This window comes from Bos taurus, chromosome 11 (assembly GCF_002263795.3).
Source record: "Bos taurus isolate L1 Dominette 01449 registration number 42190680 breed Hereford chromosome 11, ARS-UCD2.0, whole genome shotgun sequence".
NCBI lineage: Eukaryota > Metazoa > Chordata > Mammalia > Artiodactyla > Bovidae > Bos > Bos taurus.
Window position 1 is genome coordinate 68,921,535 of NC_037338.1, and position 23,504 is coordinate 68,945,038.

General features: G+C 50.6%; 1 protein-coding gene and 1 non-coding gene across 2 annotated transcripts in view; both read left to right on the forward strand.

Moving 5' to 3' along the window:
- GALNT14 (polypeptide N-acetylgalactosaminyltransferase 14) overlaps positions 1-23,504 on the forward strand; it is a 215,288-nt gene that overhangs the window by 148,846 nt on the left and 42,938 nt on the right. Inside the window, exons 3-6 of the mRNA NM_001192732.1 lie at positions 11,706-11,804; positions 20,391-20,458; positions 22,799-22,864; positions 22,991-23,112. Coding sequence (NP_001179661.1) covers positions 11,706-11,804; positions 20,391-20,458; positions 22,799-22,864; positions 22,991-23,112 — 355 coding nt within the window. The remainder of the gene's footprint in view (positions 1-11,705; positions 11,805-20,390; positions 20,459-22,798; positions 22,865-22,990; positions 23,113-23,504) is intronic.
- On the forward strand, positions 4,829-4,901 carry TRNAG-UCC (transfer RNA glycine (anticodon UCC)). The gene has a single exon. It is a non-coding gene; the product is annotated as a tRNA-Gly (tRNA).

The following is a 23,504-nucleotide window of genomic DNA, read 5'->3' on the forward strand; positions in this document are numbered from 1 at the left end:
TTAAACACCCTTTCTTTGATGAAATAACAATGATGCTAGATGCTGAGAGTTTTAAAATATATTTTTGCTGCAAAAGAAAATGGTGCAAGCCTAATAATGGCCTTGATAATTTTTGAAAATTTTATTTTGCTCACATGAAAGAACCCAGTATCTAGAAACTATTGTCTGACACTAATGTTGAAATTTTAATTTGCATTATATACAAGCTCTAGTAATGACCTAGGACAATAGTGTCTAATAGAAATATATGTAAGCCATGTAGGTAATTTAAAATTTTCTAATAGTCACATTTTAAAAAGCAAAATTTTAAGTGCAATTAGTTTTAATAATATATATTATTTTAACCCGATCACCTGGAGAAGAAAATGGCAACCCTCTCCAGTGTTCTTGCCTGGAAAATCCCATGGACAGAGGAGCCTGAAAGTCTACAGTCCATGAGGTTGCAGAGAGTCAGATACGACTTAGCAACTAAACCACCAGCACTACCACCATTCATGGGTATCATTTTGACGTATAATCAATGTCAAAAAATTACTGATGAGATATCTTATGTTTGGTATCCGTGTTGGAAATCTTGTGTGTATTGCACACTTACAGTGTATCTCCATTCTGATTTATCTCAAGTGCTCAATAGCCGCATGTGGCTGGTGGCTACCATATTGGACAGTGCAGGTCTGGGAGAAGAGAGCATCCGAGCTAACGTCTGGCAGCCCTACTGGATAGGATTCCGTCTCTTCCCTCCCATGTAAGGAAGCATTGTTCATCCCCAGGACTCATTGAACAAGGGGAACATCCCAGTGTTTTAAACACAGCTGAGTATTTTCACTGCAACACAAAATGCCTCAGAACCTCCACAGACACGAGATGACTATCCCAGATGTCTCCCTGGACAGTGTGAGCCAGAGGCTCCCTGTTTTCCCCACATGGTACCATTCTCAGTTTTGGGACTTGTTTGGTCTCCTCTATATGACTCACCTTGGCACCTCACCCAACTTGCAGTTCTGCAACTTCCTTGAGCTGGTGTAACCTGTCACCTGGCAAGGGACATTTTTTCCTCTGGCTTTGACCCCATGAAAGCCTCACCTGCTTCCTCCCCCACTCATCCACCCACTCATTATTCAGATGTTTATTATATATGTCTACTGTGTTTAGTCACCATGCCAGGTACTGAAGTTAGAACTACAAACGAGCCCTGGGTTTCTCTGCAGCTAACAATCAGCAGAGGAGACAGAGAAGTAGTTCCCAATGCCTGATCATAAACTGCACTGGTAGGGGGAGTGCAGAGTCCTAGGGGAGCACATTAGAAAAGCCTTAGATGTCAAGAAAGGCTTCTGGGGGAAGTACCTTCCAAGCCAGGATTAGAAGAGGAGAAAATAACCAGGCCTGGGAAAAGAGGAGAATGCATTCCAGACGCATCGGACGGGGGGCAGCACCTTCAGAGGTCCAGAGGGAGAAAGAGCAGGTCAGGCAGAACGTGGCTGAAAATTGGAGGATGTGACGGGAGGAGTCAGAGGTGGTGCCGGGTCACCAAGGATGGTAAGCGGTGATTTGGAGTTTCAACTTTATTTTGTGAGCACTTGGGCAGTGTTGAAACATGTTAAAGATGTACAGTTTGGAATGATCATTCTAGCTGCGGCATGCAGGAGAGATTGGTTAGGGATAAAGTCAGCTAGGAAGTGGCTGCAATAATCCCGCAAAGACATGAAGGGAATAGAGAGAAACAGCCAGGTCAGGAGATAAGTAAGAAGGATTGACAGGACTAGGTTTAGTGAGATTGGATGTCGGGGAGGTGGAGGCAGGATTTGAGAATCTCTCTTGGGTTTGGGCACGTGATAGGTGGTGAGTTGGGAAACATGGAAGGGTCAGCAGACTTGGACAAGGTGAGAGAGGCGGAGGGCAGCTGAAAAGGTCATCACGTGGGGACATTCAAAAGAAGATGTTCATCAGGTTAAGGTTAGGGTTGGGATCATTAGCAAACAGATGGGAAATTGAAGGCTTAGAAACAAGTAAAATAATCTAAAGAAAAGGAAGATTGAGAAGAGGATGGCTTAGGAGAGAATTCTGGAGGGGAACATCAGAATTTCAGAGGGGAGAAAGAAAAGGAAAACCAAACCAAGAAATAGCTTAAGAAGGGGAGAGCCATGCTAGGGTGATTTCACCAGAGCCAAGGGCAAAGAACCAAACATTTAATGATATGTGTGACCTTCAATATTAACTACTACAGAGTTGACAAGCAAGATAAAGACTGAAAAGTTTCTGTTAGATTTAGCAACATGGATCGCTTCTTGGCCTTTTGGCTAAGATCAAGTGTAGATTGAGCGACATAGAGAAATAATAGGGAGTTTGGTGGGAATGTTTTGAGGGGACAGGCTGATAAAGACCACTGGAAAGCAGTGGCCAGTAACCCTGTATGGACTGGGGCTGCTGTCAGCCATCTCAAAGTACCCCGTGACCCCCCCAACAACACCCCCAACCAAGCCTAAGTGCTTTAAGGAAGCAGTCAGTTCAATAGACAAGAACTAGGAGATCTTAGCTTGGCCACTACCTAGAGGCGTGATCTTTGCGGGTCAATTCACCCACTGTTCTGGGCCTCAGTTTACACATCTTAAAAAAAAGAGAGCTGGAAGCAGTGTGTTTTAAAATCTGTGTCCTACAAAATTCTGTGTGGTAGGAGGTTAAGTGGTTCAGTATATCCCTTAAATATAGAGTTCCCGTTATATGTGAAGGATTACAGGGCAAGGTCAAAGCTTGGTTAATAGAGGCTAGTGGAAGTCTCAGTGTGCAAGGATGAATCACCAAAAAAGTATTCTAATAGTTTTCCAGTATTTCTCATGCACCAAACTTATCTGACTCTTGTAGACTTTCTAAAAATATATTTATGTATTTATTTGGCTGTGTCAGGTTTTATTTGCGGAGGGTGGGCTCCAGAGTGCACAGGTTCAGTAGTTGTGGCTTACGGGCTTAGCTGCCCAAAGACATGTGGGATCTTGGTTCCCTGACCAGGGATAGAACCTACATCCCTTGAGTGGAAGACAGATTCTTAACCACTGGACCACCAGAGAAGTCCCAACTCTTATAGACTTTATTCACAGAGCATGCACAGACTTCTCTTGGAAATACAGTCCAGCAGCTCACAGTGTAGGAACTGATCACCAGAGGAGCTCTGTGGTCCTTTCCCATCCAGTACGGCAGCAGTCCCGGAGTTTATATGGAGCCAAAGAGGGAAAGATCTTACATCTACTCTGGGCTGCAAAATAGAGGCAGAGACTGAGCCTTTGGGGGCCTCCAGACAACGTGGCCCTTTACATCCTGGTGACTCCCTGCGCCAGTTAGCTTCCCAGTTTGTCAGCAAAGACCCTTTGGGGCATTCTTATAGTACATCGCCAGGAAAATGCAGAATTGACTTAGGAGATCACCATTCTGATCTACAGCCTGCAGTTAATAATGACAGTGGAAGTGCTCTAGAATTGTCAAGATGTAGATTTTTCTTATACACCTGATGCTAATGAAAGTAGATGGCTAAGAAATCTAGAGGGTCCTCTGAGGAGCAGGAATTGAACTGCAGACCTCGAACTGGCCTGACAGATAGATTCAACCAAGAACAAGGCGATGGTTGGTACAAGGAAATGTTTTTATTGGCCTAAATAGGCCCACCCTGAGAACAAGTGCTCTGCCACATGGCCTTGTGTTCATGGAATGGAGGGATGTCTGTGATGCCATCTAGGTCAATCTTTCTTAACTGAACTTCTGCAAGTGAATCACACCTTAAAGCCCTCTGACATCATTGTAGGAAATGCATTAACCTCTGTGCATGGAAGGGTACTTACTAGTTATGCACCATCCATGGGACAAGTAAGAAGAGAGACACTGCAACAGTTTTTCCATGGATTGTGATTCATATTAAGAAGTCCTCAAGACCTGAAATTAGACTGCAGCCATGAAATTAAAAGATGCTTGCTCCTTGGAAGAAACGCTATGACAAACCTAGAGAGTATATTTAAAAGCAGAGACATTGCTTTGCTGACAAAGGTCTATATAGTCAAAGCTATATTTTTTCCAATAGCCATGTATGGATGTGAGAGTTGGACCACAAAGAAAGCTGAGCACTGAAGAATCAATGCTTTTGAATTGTGGTGCTGGAGAAGACTCTTGAGAGTCCTTTGGTCTGCAAGGAGATCAAACCAGTCAATCCTAAAGGAAATCAATCCTGAATATTCATTGGGAGGACTGATGCTGAAGCTGCAATACATTGGCCAACTGATGCCAAGAGCTAACTCATTAGAAAAGACTCTGATGCTGGGAAATATTGAAGGCAGGAGGAAAAGGGGACGACAGAGGATGAGATGGTTGGATGGCATCACTGACTCAATGGACATCAGTTTGAGCAAGCTCCAGGAGATGGTAAAGGACAGGGAAGCCTGGTGTGCTTCAGTGCATGGGGTCGCAAAGAGTCAGACATGACTGAGCGACCAAACAACAGCAAAAGAGCTGAACTGTGAATATTGGAACAGCCCCCACAGGTACCCCTTAAGAACTTCCCTCTGTATACTGGGGCCCTAGGAATCCATACCTGACAACATCTTGATGCCAGCAGAGCATGAACAGAGGATCTAGTGGAGGTTCTGGAGTTCCATGCTGGGAGAATTGTGATGCCTTTGCATAGCTCTTCCACTAAGTACCCCAGGAGATTTACCTTTGACTCCGCAGGGAGTGAGAAACCCTGGTGAAGTTGGTTTTTCAGGAGCTAAGGGTACCCATATTCATTGTCTGTTGCTACATAACAAATTACCACAAAATTTAGTGCCTTAAAATAATGTTTATTGGGATTTCCCTGGTGGTCCAGTGGTTAAGACTCTGCACTTCCACTGCAGGGTCCGTGGGTTCGATCCCTGGTCAGGGAAATAAGATCCCACTTGCTGCCAAAAAAATAATAAGGTGCAGCCAAAAAAAAAAAAAAACAATGCTTATCATTTCAGAGTTTCTGTGGCTCAGGAATTCAGGCATGGCCTAGGTGGGTCTCTCACAGGCAGTGTTCAAGGTGTTATCTGGGGCTGCAGGTATCTCAAAGCACATCTTGGGGCACATTTCGGGTTGGGGGCCCTCTTCCAAGTTCACTGACATGGTTGTTGGCAGAATTCGTTCCATCACAGGCTATGGACCAGAAGCCCACTCTCAGTTCCTTGCCATGTGAGGCTCCCCATCATGGCAGCGTGCTTCAGCAAAGCATACTAGCCCAAAAGAGGAAGTCACCGTCTTTTGTGACCTGATCACAAAAGTGACATCCCATCACTTTAATTGTAGTCTGTCCCTTAGAAGCAAGACACGAGGTTCCGTCCACAAATGCCCATTTACCTCCTTCCCAGGACACTGCTGCCGCTGCTGCTGCTAAGTCGCTTCAGTCGTGTCCGACTCTGTGCGATCCCTTAGACGGCAGCCCACCAGGCTCCCCCGTCCCTGGGATTCTCCAGGCAAGAACACTGGAGTGGGTTGCCATTTCCTTCTCCAATGCATGAGAGTGAAAAGTGAAAGTGAAGTCGCTCAGTCGTGTCCGACCCTCAGCAACCCCATGGACTGCAGCCTACCAGGCTCCTCTGTCCATGGGATTTTCCAGGCAAGAGTACTGGAGTGGGGTGCCATTGCCTTCTCCTCCTAGGACACTAGAATTTAATTACGTGCTCAGCAATTCAAAATATGGCAGGGTCAGGGAATTGCAGATCTCACTGTTATCTTAAGTGTCTTTCATGAGATGCGGGATTTCTATAACACTAAGTGAGAGTGGCTGTGGAGGCAAGGAGTCAGAGCAGTATATGTTTATGTGGATGAACAAATTAATCTGCATGTGAAATCCCAGTGAAATTGACATGAAATAAAAATTTCATGCCTTACAGTGTATCAGTGTTGCCCATGAAATGAGATTAAAAGGAATTTCTGGTTTTACAGCAGTCGTACTTTTTAGACTGCTTGTGTTTTTCTCTTCCGAAGAGTCAAGTTGGAACCTAGAGGCCAGTCACAGATTTGGCGTTTCATAGGTTTAGGTCCTCTTCCTTTTCCTCCTAGCTGAGAGTGGACTTTCTTGCATAGAACTGAGCTGGGGATGGAGTAGGTGTTCTTGGTCTCGGTGCAGAGGAAGCTGACATTCTGGAAGAGTCATTGGACCAAAAGCTCTTCCTCTTTTGTCCTTGCTTTGTCACACACATCAGTTTTGGGGAAGTGTTGGAGGCAGGGGAATGGGGAGGAGATGTGGTCCCCGTGGGGCCTCTTCTGGGCTCGTGTGGAGGACACGGGGGACGGAGATGAAAGTGGGGAGCAAGGGAAGGCTGTGCCCCAACCAGCTGCATGGGAATCTAGATCATTACTCCCTTGGGGACTGTGTTCTGCCGGAAACTACCCCCACCCCTGCTTTCCATCTTATGCCTGGTTCCCTTGGCCTTTGTGACCTTAGAGTTCAGGCAAGTGGCCCATGTGGAGATGAGAACCCAGTTGTTTTATATGCCTGATCTGGTCTGTGGAGTGAGCACTGGACCTTCGGAAACTGGAGGGACAAACCATAGCTTTCTGTTTAAAAACAGGTTCACATGCCTCCCAGGGCCTCGTTGAAGTCACCCTGCCCCTGCCTTTTCAGGCTCCATCTGGGTGTTAGGGAGCCTCTGTCAGGATGTTCCTGTGGCAGCTCAGTTGGCAGCATCCTGGTCTTCCTGTGGCTACCCAGAAATGGCAGGCAACCTGGCCCTCCCTGTGGGGTTCTAGAGCTCGGTAGAAAGTGCGACTTGGGGTGGTGATGGTGTGTGAGCCCAGCGATCCACACAGTCTGCAGGGCACAGAGTACACTGTAGGGACAGCTGGCTGCCAGCGGCACGGAGAGGTGGTGGCTTGGCGACATGGATGTGTGGCAGGCCCGGGCTCACTAGCTGCAGTGAGTTACCTGATCTCTCTGTGTCTCAGTCTCCTGAGCAAATCCATACAGTGCCTCTCCACCCTCCACCCCTACACTTGTAGGGCTGTTGTGAGCATTAAATATGCAGGTGCTCAGGACAGCGCCTGAGCAGGGATCACTAAATGGTCATTTAAAAACCTTCCCTGAAGCGGATCATTTCATCACAGCAGTTGCTTTCCAGCTCCCAAGTGATGAGGGCTTGGCCCAGTGTGTCCCACCCCAGGCCTATTTGATTTCCACTGTGTCACACTGCATCTTTGCGTGACCTTTCCCCTTTCTCTAACTGATCTCAGCCTCCCCTCTGGGACACTAGAGCCTCCCTTCAAGATTTTGCCTTCTGGACACAGAGGATTGTCAGTTCTGGACATATTAGTAACAGTAATTACGCTGTCCTCTCTGCTTCAGAGTTACTGAGTCTGCCTCTCCGTCAGTCCCTCCTGCTTTTACACTCGAGAATAAAATCCTGAATGTTTATAATTGATGACCACTTCTTTTCTTCCATAAGGGTGGCATCCTACAGGGGAAGAGCGTGTGTCCAAGAAGCAGAGGACCACGGTTGTAGCCCCAGCAGGCACATTGTGGGCAGGCCCGGCAGGAGCCCTCCTGCCTGATGATAAAATGGGGATGAAGATCATCAGAACACTGTTTATGGGTGACTGTCAGTTTAATGAGCTTGTGCAATAAAATAGAAGGCATGTGCACACATTACATTTCTGGGTTAACTGACAGCCATCCTCGCTTGGTATGTTTCTAACATCCCCGCTTTGGCACCTATTCAGGTGCAGAGACGAGGCAGGGTAGGCAGCAGAGCAGTGATTGGCTGGTGGAGAGGTGGAAAGAGATGGAAGAAGAAGCTCTGACCCCGTGCCGGGGGTTAGCATCTCAGAGCACCTCTCTAGAAGCATCCTCAGTGGATAACTGATGGTGAACACTCAAGAAATAGATGGTTAGGATGCACTGGGAGACCCACCTGAACTTGCAGAAATGAAGTCAGTTGACTCTTTAAAAAAAAAAAAAAAACGAAACTACCCGTGGAAAATCAGCTCAGAGGAGCGTGCATTATTCAGGAGCTGCTGTGGCAGTCAGGACGGCAGCTCCGGGCTGGCATCTGTCTGCACACACAGTGGTGGTCCCGCCCTTCCTCTCCCGATTCCACCCCACCCCCAGTCTTTGCTGCTCACAGCTCTTCTCTCCAGTAAAACCCCTGAATCTTTAATAAATTATAAACATGCTTTCTCATCCGTCTGTCGGCGCCAGATCTCAGTGTTGGCAGCTGTCTCCATTCCCCTGGTGCCCCTAATAGATCTAGCTGTTTGATTAATCTTTTAGATCCTCTCACAGAAAGCCCAGGCACCATCTGACTGTCCTTACGACAACCAGTTTTAAGGACTTTTCCAGGCACCTCGGCCTTGTTGCTGCCAGTGCCCGGGGCTCATTCCTAAGTGGTTCTGCAGCTCCCCCTGGACCTTGGAGGGCAGGCAGGTGGCTTGTGCACAGGGCTTGGGAAGGGGGGCCCTGCCCAGCATCAGCTCCTCAGGCTCCTGCGCCTTTACCTGGGTGAGATCACAGAGGGATTCTAGGGACACATATCACGTTAGAAGTCTTGGAACCTGGACGCAGCCCATCTCGGCCACTCACCAGACGCGGGACTTTGAGCAAGATCCCGAGCCTCAGTTGTCCTCTGTGGAGTGGAGGTTCTCAGAGGCTGTGGTGAGGGTCAGAGGAGACAAAGGATGAGTCCAGGCACTTAAGCTGTGAGCAGGGATGGGAGGAAGATACTACCCTGTGCCAGGAGCTGTAAGGCACCTCCCTCCTAGAGCTCACCTTCCCTGGGCCTGTGCACGCAGGAGACATGCATGGGGCTCCTGCCCTGCCTCCAGGAAGAGCTTGTGTCCTTTATCCTGGAGGCGCAGGAGGCTGGAGGGGGCTGAGGCCCGGGAGCACAGCAGCACAGGTGCCCACGGAGGCCTGTTACGCCACCAAGTTCAGCCCAGCTTAGGAGGCTGGACTGAGTTGTCTCCAAGTCCCTTCCTTTCCTGAACTCTTGAGTTAGCAGTTCTAGTCCATAAGCGTTGAATGTAGCCTGGAGGGACAGTTCAGCCACTGTGTAGTCAAAAGTTATAATTCTCACCACCATTTATTCAGCAGCTGTGAAATACCACATGTTTTGCCTGCATTCTCTGCAGTCTTCACCTCTTCTCCCAGGTGATAACATTGAAGGTCAGAGAAGAGAAAGGACATGTCCAAGGGCACACAGCCAGTTTTTCAGCAAATCCAGGATTTGCATCAGTGTCACAGCCCAGGTTTCTTTCTCTAACATGGATGCTATGTTCTTTGCTCTCTTCTGCCCCTCTTGCTTCCCAGTGCCCCTCACCCATGGCGGGACAGGGCAGAGCCACTCACCGAAGGTGCCTTTCCAGCCCATGGAAGACTTGGCTCCACCTGATGGGAGGAGGAGACTGCAGGCTTCAGTGTGATGTTCAACATCATAATAGTTATTATTTGTCGAGCTAAGCACCTAACATTGTCACAATCTAGGGGGGGAATCTACAACTGAAAATTTATCTCCATGTTCCAGATGAGTCTTAGAAAAGTATTAATAAATGTGAATGTCCAGCTACACAGTGGAGCCTCAGCTGCCGAATGGTTTTTGCAGCATTTTGTTCGAATCAACCACACTTATTGAATGTCAGCTACAATCAAAGCTTCTGATTACTGATGCTTGGAGAAACTTGAGCAGGAGAGCCGTGGGCCCAAGTCCTGTTTTACAGATGAGCAGACAGCAGCCTGGAGAGGCGAGTGGTTGACCCACCATCTCACAGAGCTGCTCAGTGGTATCCAGGCCCCCCGGGGTCAGTATTCTGTGAGCTGCTTCCCTGGGCATCTGGCATTCAGGTCCAAAAACTGTACTGTGATGGGGAGGCTGTACCCCATATCTCTCCATCCATCCCTACGTCACCCTGAGACCCAGCACCTCCTCCTCCATGAAGCCTTCTTTACTCCCCATTCAGGGGCCTGCCTCCCTCTGCTCCCCCAGCACCTGTGGGGCCACACTGTGTCTCAGCTGGATGCCTCCAAGGCAGGAAAAGGGGCCCATCCAGCCTTGCTTAGATCCTCTGTGTTCAGGGTTTGCCCTTACAGAATTATCAGGGAAGCCAAAGGCGTGTCAGGCCCATTGGCCTAGGATTGAGGTTCTTAAGTATTTCAGTCCACAGGCTTCTTTGAGAATCTGCTGAATGCTATGAACGATCTTCCCAGGGAAAAAACAAACACATATTCATATACAAATTTGCAGATGATTTCAGAGGGCTCACAGTCCTCTTGATGTCCATCCTTGGGTCTCTGGACCCCAAAAGCCCCACACTTGGAAAGAAATGGAAAAACAGGCAGAGGACATGTTTGGCTCACCGAACATCTCTTATTTACATCCTCATTTACTACCCCTGGAACAGTGAGAAAAGAGAGGCGGCATTGCCCAGGGATTGCCCCTGGTGGCACCGGCCTCACTAGGTGGGTTTATTTCCATTATTATTGTAATTTTCAGGCTGCGGGCTATAATTTTCACTTGCAGTGAGGTATTAAGTTCAAATTACCCTAGATGTAATTGTCATACAGAACGATCCTGGACACGGGGAAATGAATGTCTTTTCAAGACACAGGTTTATTGCATATGCCGAGTTTTAGGGCTCAGCCTCTTTAAACGTGCCAGATTTTGGTGTAGGTATTGGGGCAGCAGGAGGTCGGGAATCAGCACGGTGTGGTGGGCTGGAGCTGCTTGCCCAGAACATGGTGAGATCTCGGCAGGCCGAGATCGGCATAGACTGGGCTGCGGAGCCTGAGTTTGAGCGTGGGCTTTTGCGGCTGCCAGAAGCCACTGTGCAATGCCTCAGGGATGCGGGAAGTCCTGCACTGATGTTCTGTGGTTGTTGTCCAGTTGCTCAGCCGTGTCTGACTTTTTGCGACCCCATGGGTTGCAGCATGCCAGACTTCCCTGTCCTTCAGTATCTCCTGGAGTTTGCTCAAACTCATGTCCATTGAGTCGGCCATCCAACCATCTCATCCTCTGTCACCCCCTTCTCCTCCTGCCCTCCATCTTTTCCCACATCAGGGTTTTTTCCACTGAGTCAGCTATTTGCATCAGGTGGCCAAAGTATTGGAACTTCAGCTTCAGCATCAGTCCTCCCAATGAATATTCAGGACTCTTTTCCTTTAGGATTGACTGGTTTGATCTCCTTGCTGTCCAAGGGAACTCTCAAGAGTCTTCTCCAGCACCACAGTTGGAAAGCATCCATTCTTCGGCACTCAGCCTTCTTTAGGGTCTGTGTGTTAGTCGCTCAGTCGTCTCTGACTCTTTGCATTCCCATTGAATATAGCCCGCCAGCCTCCTCGGTCCCTGGAATTCTTCAGGCAAGAATACTGGAGTGGGTAGCGGATCTTCCCAGCTCAAGGATCAAACCCAGATTTCCTGCATTGCAGGCAGATTCTTTACCATCTGAGCCACCAGGGAAGCCCAAAAATGGCTTGTATATCCACTTAATTTGACTCTAAGCCCGTTTCCCGAGGTTGGTAGGAGATCCCGCTATAATCATTCTCAGAGCTTCCTTTCCATGCTATAGGACCAAGTGAGGCTCTGGGGTCTTACATGGTGCTGTGCAGCTGTGGCCCCACGAGACACCAGGCATCATCCACTCCAGCGATGCCCACGGTTCCAGCCCTTTATGTCTGCTCTGTCTCTAAAGTCCTTCCTGTCCGGCTGTCTTTCCTTCTCCAGATGCACCCTGCTGGTGTACTGCGCAGACCTCCCTCCCACCAGCATCATCATCGCCTTCCACAACGAGGCCCGCTCCACTCTGCTCAGAACCATCCGCAGGTAAGAGCCTTCCTGTCTGTCAGCCTCCGGGCTGGCCCTCGGTGAGGCTGTGTCTGCTTACTGGGGACTGCTTCAAGTGTTTCTAAGCACCCGCCAGGCGCTGCTCAGCGCACTCCGTGTGCGTCCACTAGGGCAGTCACTCCTCACATGCCTATGGGGGTGGCCTTTATCCTGCTATATGGGAGGAAAGACGGAGGCCGAGGCATTAGGCTACTTATGGAAGGTCACTGAGAGTCACAGAGGACTTGACCCCAGGGCACTCGCCCTTAACCACCGCACAGGCCTCTAGGACAAGAGTTCACATTTTCACAGCCAACGAGGGAGCTGGAGCCCCGAGAGGCTGTGCACATCCTCCACCCCCAGCATTCAGCTGGGGTTAGAACTCTGGTCTGCCAGGTGTGCCCATCCCAGCCCCTGCCCCTCCACTGCCTCCTGCACCCCAACCAGGGACCGTGGTGCAGGTCAGATCAGCCCAAAGGGAACAGCTGATGTCCACTTTCTTGCTGGTCACCTTGTATTCCAGCCCCAGGCCCCCTCAGGCCTCTCTGTCCACCCTTGGCTCCTAGTCAGAGCCAGGCCCTCACTCGGATCAGTGTTTTCTCGCTGTGTGTGGCCTGCGTGGATTTTCATTATGCACCACCCACCCTCAGCAGAACTCCCCTTAGAACACAGTCGGGGCCCTGGAGACTTGGCCAGGAAAGCCTTGCCTCCCCCGCCTCTCAGAAGACCCGGGTTGTGTTGGCTCCCCTTCCCCACGCCTCACCCCGTCCTCTCCTCTGGAGCCCCTCCTATGGCCGCCCTCCCTCCAGCATCACCTGGGCCGCCCCCCTCACTCAGGTCCTCAGCATCACTGGCCCCTCAGGTGGCGCCACTGTCACTGAGTCCCCTGGAGGGCAGATGCGCCTGAGCTCATGCTCTCAGGGACTGGCCACTGCTGTGCCCGCTTCACAGCGGAGGAAACTGAGATCAGAGATACTAAATTAAGGCCTACTGTTGCTCAGCTGACAACGGTGAGGCAGAGTTTCAACCCTTGCACTCTGACCTCAGAGTTCTCAGCAGCTTGACAGGGCAAGGCTAGTCCCAGAGGTGGCATTCAGCTTCTCTGGGGGAGGAGTTGGCATCGGGATGCCCCCAGTCACACTTCCAGCAGAGCAAGGGGCTGGCCTTGGGGTAAACTGCCCCACATCCCTGGGACACAGCCCCTTACAGCCCGTCCTGATCTGCTAGCCCATCACATGGTCAGCTGATCCCAGAGAGAAGGAGGTGAGATTAAATGTGGGCCAAGAGTACGATCAAGCACAGCCAAACCTCTTGCCATTTCCATCACCAAGCCACACCTTCCGCTCTCCTTCCCATATGGGCATGGCGGTGGGTAGGTGGGGCGGTCCAGGTGTTGGGAGGGTGTCGGTAATAGGCAGACTCTGATGGTGGACAGTGTCTTCAGCGCTACCTGTCACTCATGATGCATGTCCACTATGTAGGGTCACAGTGTCCTTTGAAAACTCAAGAGGGCACAGCCCAAATGCGCTGTCTTCAACTTGGCGCTTCCCACTTCTCTGGGGGCAGCTGTCGGTGCCCAGCTATCCTTGGCCTCAGACTGACCGGTTCCTCCTGCCAGCTGTTTGTCCCATCTGCCCTGGTTTCTGCATTCACCCCACAAGCCACTGCCTGATTCGAATTTGATTTCCCAGCAAGGCTTCAGCTCTTGACAAGAAAATGTCCCAAGTCACTGTCAGGTGTCACCGTGAGTCTGGACGTAGATTAATAAACTGCCTTTGTGATATGTGAGCTGGTGCAGTTGTGTGGGGGCACAGGGCTCAGCGGTGGTTCAACTGATGATTTACCTAGGTTTCTTCTGCTGAAGGGAGAAGGCAATGGCACCCCACTCCAGTACTCTTGCCTGGAAATGCCATGGATGGAAGAGCCTGGTAGGCTGCAGTCCATGGGGTTGCTAAGAGTCGGACACGACTGAGCAACATCACTCTCACTTTTCACTTTCATGCATTGGAGAAGAAAATGGCAACCCACTCCAGTGTTCTTGCCTGGAGAATCACAGGGACTATGGAGCCTGGTGGGCTGCCGTCTATGAGGTCGCACAGAGTCAGACACGACTGAAGAGACTTAGCAGCAGCTTCTGCTGAAGGGAGAATGGAGTTTCTGAACCTTGCAGACAAAGCAGGTCCATGGGGAGCAGAGGAAAGTGATTCCACAGTGCCAGACCAAAGCCTGCCCTGCCATGCAAGGCCGCATCTGGGCATGTCTGCCGGATGTTTCCATGAGGACACCAGAGCATCCGAGAGAGGCTTCCTACCTTCCAGGCTGGCCACGCACCTCCATCCCGCTCAGTACACACACACACACACACACACACACACACACACACACACACACTCACACTCCTTCAGGGATCTCTTCTGGGCTCCTTCTCTGCATATCTCAACTCTTGCACTTAATGCATTTTCCCAGACATAATCAGTGAACTGTTGGTGAAGGCCTGTATCCTATTCATGTCTTACCTACCCTCCCTGTGGCATCCAGATCAGTCCTTCAGCTTAGAGCTGCCCTGATTAATTGGGGTAAAAAACTGAGAACTGTGCTGGCCTAGAGCAGCCATTCCTGGGTCTGTATGGCTCTGAAGCACTTTTAAAGGGGCACCCCACCTGGGATCTGAAGACCTGTGTCCAGTCCCCACCCTACCATTTCCTAGCTTTGTGACCTTGGGCATGTTGTTAGCCACATTGGTATTGATGATGATAAAAATACCATTCATGTTTCAAGTTCTGTCACATTTACCACAAGAAGACATTATCCTTGGACATTTAGGGTCTGTTATAATGTGAGGACCCCAACCCCCCATGTTTCCTTACACTGTGTTTATGTTCTCGGGGGCACTTCAGGTACTGCCCCCAGACTCATCCCTTTCAGCTCTAAGACGTATTTCTCTTTTTCTTCCTGCTGTTCCTCCAGCGGTTTATAATAGTAATAATGATACTTTATGATAATAATATTAATATGTTAATATTAATGCTGAGTTTTATGGTCCACAGAACACCTTCCATCTCTCACTTCATTTGGAGCCCCATCAGAGTCTGTGAAGTCAGGGTGCGCATAGTGAATGGAGGCCAAGGCCCCAGAGCTGGGAAGTGCAAGAGCCAGGACTCAGGTTTCTGGTTTCCTGGGGGGAATCCGGGGCAGTAGGGGTCTGCCCCAGTGTCTCTGTCCACCAGCCTGAAGGAGGGCCTCCCCAGAGGCCCTGGTGCCCTGCACTCTGGAGGGGGAGGGCATACTTTTCAGAAGGCCCCATGAAGTGCCAGATGCTACACCACACTCTACTGGGTGCCTTGCTGGCCGAACCCAGGACCTCTTTTCTGCCTCTCTGGAACTTCAGTGTGAGCCAGCCTCCCACCTCAGACCCTGTGGTCCATGAAAACTGCAGAATGGGGGCCCAAGAGCCAGGTGTGAACAGATGGTCTTAACATCATCAGTGGGCAGAGTGGAAGTGACTTTTAGGGGTGGAGGCGAGGATGATTACTTCTGGCAACTTCCACAGCCAGGTGTCACTTGCCTTGGGAATCCGTACTTCCCTTGTATCCCCTGTTCTGTCACACAAATAAATCACTAGCCACTGGGAGGGAATTGAATGAAGAGCACTTCCTGTCTCACTTTTGTCATTGATGGAAGGATCTTTTCTAAGGTGTTTTTCATCTTCGAGTGAGTAAGTTGTTCAGTCATGTGACCCCATGGACTATAGCCCACCAGGTTCCTCTGTCCCTGGAATTCTCCAGGCAAGAACACTGGTGTAGGTAGGCATTCCCTTCTCCAGGAGATCTTCCCAATCCCAGGGATCAAACCTGGGTCTCCCGCATTGCAGGCAGATTCTTTACCATCTGAGCCACCAGGGAAGCCCGTTTTTCATCTTTAGTTCTCTAGAATTTAGATGGCTTTGCTGTCAGGCTCTGGCAAGGGAAAGATGCTTGAGGAACTGGGTGGGGAGGACTGAGCTGCCCTCTGGTTCCTCCCACCCAGCACCTGGCCAGGCCTTGGTCCCTCTGCCCATCCCTGCCCAAGTTCCTGCATTAGCCAGGGGAGGGGGCTGGGAAGGTGCACATGAGGGCACCCAGAGCCAGGCAGAGGCACAATGGGGTGGGCGATAGGGGGAGGGAGAGAGTCGTGGTCTTGATGAGTTAGGGCACTTTTCTCACTTAAGGACAGAGAAAAGCCCTGAACACCAGTTTCTCTTCACTGCTGCTGCCACGAGTCCTTGTATATTTATGAGACTTAGGGCCTCCTCTTTCCTTTTGGGGCATCCTCCTGCCCCCTGCCTCCCATGGGGGCTCTGGAGCATGGCCAGTTTATATCTTGATTCTCCTCGCTGTGGCTTTTCGTAATAATCTAGATTTAGAGGAGCAATCTCTCAGATTAAAGCGGTGAAGAAATTGGATGCTGGGGCCAGATAGATATTCCCACTCTGTCCTTACCAGCTGTGTGACATCTGGGCACCTCTTCACCTCTCTGCCTCAGTTTCCTTTTCTGCATAACAGGAATACTGTTAATAACAGCTTCAGATGATTGTGGCAAGGAGTGAAGGAGTTCAGGTGGTTAAAGGCCTTGGAACAATGCCTGGCACAGAGTGAGCCTGGACGGGCGACAGCACGTGCCATGAGGCACCTCCAGCCCAGGAAGACAGTAGGGTTCTAATGCCATGGCTCCCAAGCTTGAGTGGACATCAGAATTGGAGGGCTTGTCAAAACACAGTTTCCTGGGCCCCATCCCCAGATATTCCAACTGAATACATCTAGAGTAGGGCCCAAGAATTTGTGTTTCTAACAAGTCCCCAGGTGACAATGAGTCTGTGCTAGCTCCAGGATCACACGTTGAGAACCAGAAGTGAAGTGTGAAGTATGAAGTTTTGGTCGCTCAATTGTGTCTGACTCTTTGCAACCCCACGAACTGTAGCCTGCCAGGCTCCTCTGTCCATTGGGATTCTCCAGGCAAGAATACTGGGGTGGGTTACTATTTCCTACTCCAGGGGATCTTCCTGACCCAGGGATTGGGCTTGGATCTCCTGCACTGCAGGCAGATTCTTTACCATCTGAGCCACCAGGGAGACAGTATCGTCACAATTATCAAGCCCCAGATTCCAAGAGCGGCTGCTACGTGCCAAGCAGGGTGCTAAGCTCGTTTCCTGTGTTTCCTGCGGCTGAGGCAGTTGTGCTGGTGGTTCCATACTTCCTGAAGGTCTCCAGCTAGTGAATGGCAGATACACAGACACAGCACTTGAACCCAGACACAGCACTTGAACCCAAGATGGCCTGACTCCAGAATGACTAAACTCAACTGTCAACCAGCCTCAGGTCTTCATTCAGCTGGCATTTATGGAGCGTCTGATAAATGCTGCCTGCATAGAGCCCCGTGCAGTTCAGAAAGCAATTTCAAATACATTTCCTCATTTCATACACACAAAAGCCTGTGAAGTAGGTCAAGTATTAATATCGCCTGCCTTTACAAGGAAAATGTAATTACAGATGGAAATGAAAGCTGGGAGCTGCCCGGCGTCCCTCTCAGGATCGCACACTGGTAGATGGTGGAGGCCGCGTGGCCTCCCACGCTGCCGTAACCAGCCTCCTCTCGGGGGGGCTGGAGCGGGGGGCGGGGGGAGCTGTGGTTAGGGTGCAGTGGGCAGAAAGTGTAGACCCTGCGGGCAGCTACCTTCTGGCAGAGAGTGAGCTGTGGATAGGAAACCCATTTCCTGGATAATTCCCAGGCTCCAGTGACTGGGATGTGCCTGTGAGACGAGCACCCACTTCCCTGTGAGACTGTGAAAGGAAGGGGCACAGAACAGCCACAGTGGGGTTGAAGTAAGGGAAAAACCGAGCCATGGAGAGAAAGGAGGACTGGCGTGGCTGCAGAGGGGCTGGTGAGGTGTCCTGACAGAGAACTGGTAAGACCAAAGGAAAGAGGGAGGTGCAAACCCCCAGGGTCTGTGTGGCAGGGATGAGGGTAGGGTGTACAGAAGAGAGGACCCAGGGGGACCACCCGGGACCTGAGCCAGGTCCCCGGGGCTGGACTTGACCTTTCTCCTTCTCCAGCCACCCCAGGTGCCCAAAGCCCCTGCCCATCTCAGTTCCTCCCAGCCCTGAGCCACTTTTTCGGCACCGCCCCCCACCCCATCACTCCAATTGCTCTGTTTAGAGGAGCAAAAACCAGCCAGGTGTTACCAGGAAATAGTCTAATTAGCACTTACTGCTGACAATTTCGTTCTTTTTTTTTTCTTCTTCTTCCTTTTTTACACTCTGGACATTTTTTATTCGCTAATCATCTCTCAGTTCAACCAGCGCAGAGCTGCACGCGATTTACCTTTTGATGTTCACAGAAGAGAACTCTTGAATTTCAAAGAGCGGGCAGGGATTCAGGGGGAGGGGGACGCAGATCGCGTGAGAAGCTACAGCCGTAATCAAACCTCATTAGAGGGTATTCTTCCAGCAAGTTTTCCTTCTCTCTCTGCCTCCCTCTCCCCCTACCCTCTGATTGGAGGGCTGGTTGTTGAGTTTGGCGTGTTTGCTTTCGATGATGGTGGTGAGGTTCCCCTCGCACCACCTCCTGCTCTCCGGGTGTTCACCTTCCAACAGCAGTGGGCTCAGGGGCTGGGGTTGGGGTTCCTCTCTCCACCTCACTCTAGTTGCCATGGTGAGAATTAAGGCTTCATAAATAAAGGTAGCTCCAGGGGAAGTTCTCCTCCTGGGAAGTCTCTGCATCTTGCTTTGAAAGGACGGCTCACCAGAAACAGGGCTTGGTGAGCACCTCTGCCAGGCCTATCTGAACCCCTCCCCACTACACACGGGGCTCTGGATGTCCTGTGGCAGGTGGCATGGGCCAGGAGTGTTTCCGAGGAACCACACGGTTTGGTGTGTTTAGAGAAGCAGGATGCAGCCATCTCAGTCAGGACTGAGCCTCAGAATAAACACGGAAACCTAGTCTTGCCTGGAGGCAACAGATTCCCAGCTCAGGAAGGGAGATGAAGTCAGTTCAAAAACCACCGCTGATCCAGAAAACAGTAATAATTGTTACAGCTTTTTATCACTGTTATCAGCAGACGCTGTGCTGAATGCTTTAGAAACGTTCCCCTTTAATTCTCCCTACAGCCCTATGAATGATGGGTACTACTCTCATTATCCCTGTTTCACGGATGGGAATACTTTACTGCACAGAGCAGGAAAGTAACCTGGCCAAGTTCACACAGCTTGTAGTAAGTAGCTCCTAGACCACAGCTGCTGAGGGCCGGGTTCACGTCTCCCTCGATCCGCATCACGTACGCAGTGCCTAGCACAAAGAAGGTGTGCACTAAACATCCTTGGAGGGAACGGTCATGGGCTAAGGTGCAGCTGCACTCTGGCAACACAGAGAGTAGCTTGACGAGGCCACTGCCCCTGGGAGGTGACCATCTGGAGGGGCCAGGAAACCAGCCCTCAGAGTCAGGCCGCCGTGAGAGATGCAGGAAGCTTCAGATACAAACGGCTGAGGGATCCCGGAGGAGGAAGCAATTCATTCTCACTAAGTGGATTGGAAAGCTGTTAGAGAGGAAGTGACATTTGAATGGGTCCTTGTAACAGACAAGGGGCATCTCACACTGTGACAGCAGTAGGGGAACCGGCCTCAGTTGTAAGACGCAGGATGTCTCCAGACAAAGGCACTGGGCGTGAGGAGGCTGGAAAGGGGGCTGGCTCCAGCCTGGGAAAGGCCTTGAAGAGCGTGCTGAGGGTTTGGGGTGTAGATCGTGGGGAGCCTTTTTGTCAACTTCTCTATTTGCGTTAGTGAGGGAAGTTGCACGATTGAAGATCAGATCTGTGCTTCAGACAGCTCACTCTGAAGGTCACAGGAGGATGGCCTGGCAGCAGGTCAGGCTACTGCAAAATAAACAGGCAGTGGTCTGTTCCCTGGTGGTCCAGTGGTTAAGAATCAGGCTGCCAGTGCAGGGGACACGGGTTCGAATCCCTGGTCCAGGAGAATCCCACATGCTATGGAGCAACTAAGCCCGTGCGCTGCAGCTATTGAACCAGCTGCACTCGAGAACTTGTGTTCCCCAGAGAAGCCACCATAATGTGAAGCTTGTGCACCACAAGGAAAAGTAGCCCCTGATCGTCACAACTAGAGAATGCCTGCCTGCAGCAAAGGAGACCATGCACAGCCAAAAACCAATAAATAAAATTTTTTTTAAAATATGTGTTTAAAAAACCAGGCAAAAGAGGTTGAACCAGAATGGAGGCATAAGAAGTGAAGGTGATCTGAGTGATATTTTCAAGGAGAACCAGCACATTCTGGGTCACTGGTGTGATTCAGGATTTCGGGGAGAGGGAGGGTTGTTGAGTGTGGCTCTGGAGCTCTGGGTGCTAGGTGGGTGCTGTGATATTCACCAAGACAACGCAGAGTTGTATCCCAGTGGCTCAAAGGTGAGCATGTGACCGGACAAGTTTTTGGGTTGCTTAGAGTCTTTATTCTTCAGATACAATGGCGTCTACTTAAAGCTCAAGTTGATACGTAGATTTGACTCCAGAAGTCACAGTGATCTTTCCTCTTTCCATCTCACAGCATATTAAACCGCACCCCTATGAATCTCATCCAGGAAATCATATTAGTGGATGACTTCAGCAATGACCGTAAGTACCACGGTTGTCCTGTGCTATGGACACAAGCGTCTGTTCCCAGGCTCTGTGTCGCGGGCAGAGGTGAACCTGCAAGTTCCCTGGGGATGGAGGAAAGCCTGGGTTTGTCGTAGGTGTGGAGGACATGGAGTGTCCTTGTGAATCAAGAAGTACATGAACCTTACGTTAGGGAAACAGTGTCTCAGGTCCTCTGCTATGAGTCTTTGAGGACCTAACCAGATCTGAATTGTAGATTCTTAATGGGGTCGGTGGGCTTCCCAGGTGGCGCTAGTGATAAAGAACCCGCCTGCCAATGCAGGAGACATAAAAGATGCGTGTTTGATCCCTGGGTTGGGAAGATCCCCTGGAGGAAGATACGGTAATATTCTTGCCTGGAGAATCCCATGGACAGAGGAGCTTGGTGGGCTACAGTTCATACGGTCGCAAAGAGTCAGACACGACTGAAGCGACTTATACACACATGCAATGGGGTTGGTATGTGTATGCGTGTGTCTCACTGCCCCCAACCTGCTGATGCATTCCTGGACTTGAAGAGACACTGCACCTTCAAAGAGCCCCCGAGCCCTGAAGCAATACCCGTGAATAGAGATCTCGACTCCTGTGCTCTGATAATCCACCAGCATGAGCCAAGGTCACCTACCCTCTTCCTCTCATTCCCATGGCAGGACTTGTTGGGGAACAGGGGGCTCTCTCTTTGGGACATCCCATCACTTGGCCATGACATAGTGAGCAGCTGCCTTCCAACTTTCCAACCACTGGTCATTACCCATCTCCTAGCTATCCTGCCCAAGAACCTGGGTCCCACCCAGGTTCACAGTCCAAGTCCACCTTCCCCGAGAAAGGCACGCGGGAGTTTTCAGATACCTGTGTGTTCAGTTTGACAGGGACGATCATTGCAGAAGTGTTGTTACACTTCAGGTATGTAGTGCTCAGGTGTGTAGGAATCAGGTAGTGCTGATTCCTGTCCAAGAGCTGTCATCACAGCCTGGGTGCTGCTGCAGGCAGTCAGCCACATCCAGGCAGAACCGCTTCTTAGTGATGAACCAGGGGATGCAGGTGATGGCCTCTGGGGACAGCTCTGAGTCCCAAGGGAGTGGAGTCTTTCCATACCAGCCTTGATGCTGAAAGTTTGACATAGGAGCCAGTACCACACAGGGGTCTACTGTCGGAAGGCTGGAAACCCACACACCTAAGATAGCCTTAGGAGCTTGGGAGTTATGCACAAGTGGGTCATGTACCAAATTCAGGGTGATCAGATCGGACTTGAGTTCTGAAACTCAGTGATCTGCTCTCCCTTCCCAAGTGTGGAAGGGGTTGGAGGCAGGGAGCCACTCATCGTGTCGGGAGGTAGCTGGTACTCAGGCTGGAGATTGGGAACACTGCTGAATTTACTTAGAAGCAGAACAGCTTCAGTGGTTAGAGCATCACCTCTGAAGCCAGCTGCCTGGCTTCAAATTCTAGACCTGTCACTGGCTCACTTACTAGCTATGTTCCTTGGGCAACTTATTAGCCTCTACATGCATCAGTTTCCATATAGAATGGAGATAACAATAACATATATATGGTTTATATGAGGATATAAATGTGTTGATACATTTGTGTGCTTAGAGCAGTACCTGGCTCTGAGGAAGCCCCTGTAAGTCTTTGTGGTCACTCCGTAGAGTCCAGAACTGAGCAGAGAAGCTAAAGGTTGGTAAAACCAGTGAAGCAAAACCACAACTTATGATAATGGAGTTCAGAGCCAAGAATTGGTGAGCCAGAAGAGTGCTGGGGCAGGCAGGCAAGCCAGGACAACCCAGGCTGAGTGCCTAGGATGGGTCTCTTGCTCAGCCCCACACATTTCCCCCATTTGGAGAGTTGAACCAGCTCTGTGTGATGGATATACTGGAGGGATACCCTGATAAATAGGGTCTCCTGTATTGAGTCCGTGAGCTGAAAGGAAACGCCATAGTTTGTCTCATCCATTCTCCGGCCTCTCAGCATCTTTTTCCTAAACCCTACCAAAGTGAACAAGACTCCCACCTCATGTTTCAAATAAGCTATAGAAAAGGAGAACTGTCCCCAGGTGACCATCTGGCAGTGTTCTAGCAAGTACGCAAGTGCCAGTGTGTGACTATCTTCTCCAGAGGCCCCCTTACAGCCACCTTGCAGAGACCAGGCCATACTGTATGTGGCTAGCCATGGTCAGTCAGCACCTTCCAAAGCCCACAGTACCCTGGAGTCAGGACAGGGCAGTGTGGTTGGGGGTGGGGATGAAAGGCAGGGTGCCTCACCTACTCTGCTGGTTCACCTCCAGCCCCGGGCACTCAATCACGTGACCTCTTGTCTTTGTAGCCGAGGACTGCAAACAGCTCATCAAACTGCCCAAGGTGAAGTGCTTACGCAATAATGAGCGGCAAGGTAGGTCTGCACTGTTGAGTGGGCCTGGGGCAGGGAGTGGGGACACGTTTGGGTGTGTGTTCAGTGTGGTCTCCTTGGATGATGGAGCGGTGGGGGCACTCCTTTGGCCGATTGTCCCTCCTGCAGGTTTGGTGCGGTCCCGGATCCGGGGTGCTGACATCGCCCAGGGCACCACCCTGACTTTCCTTGACAGCCACTGTGAGGTGAATAGGGACTGGCTCCAGCCCCTGCTACATAGGGTCAAAGAGGTAAGTGAGGTGTGTTCCGTGTCCCCCACTTTCTCCAGCTCAGCACTTCATATGTACCCACAGCCCCTTGGGAAGTGGAGCAGGGGGCAGATTGCAGTGCACATTTTATGGATGAAGAGACTGAGGGAGAGCGGCCTGCCTGGGGTCACGCAGCAGACAGTGGTGGAACAAAGCCCAGGATGTCTTCTTTGCCTCACAGTGTCACCTACAGCAGCCCTGCAGGTGGGGCACCAACAGCTGGGACATGACGCACACAGCTTCCTGGGCAAGAGAACGGCCCGAATCAATTTTTCCCAGATGTTAGAAGGTTCCGGAAAGGGAGCCCCGATGAGTGCCATTTGTGAAAATGAGGCAGAAGAATTAACAGGGCCTTGTCACCCAGTTCCCGAGGC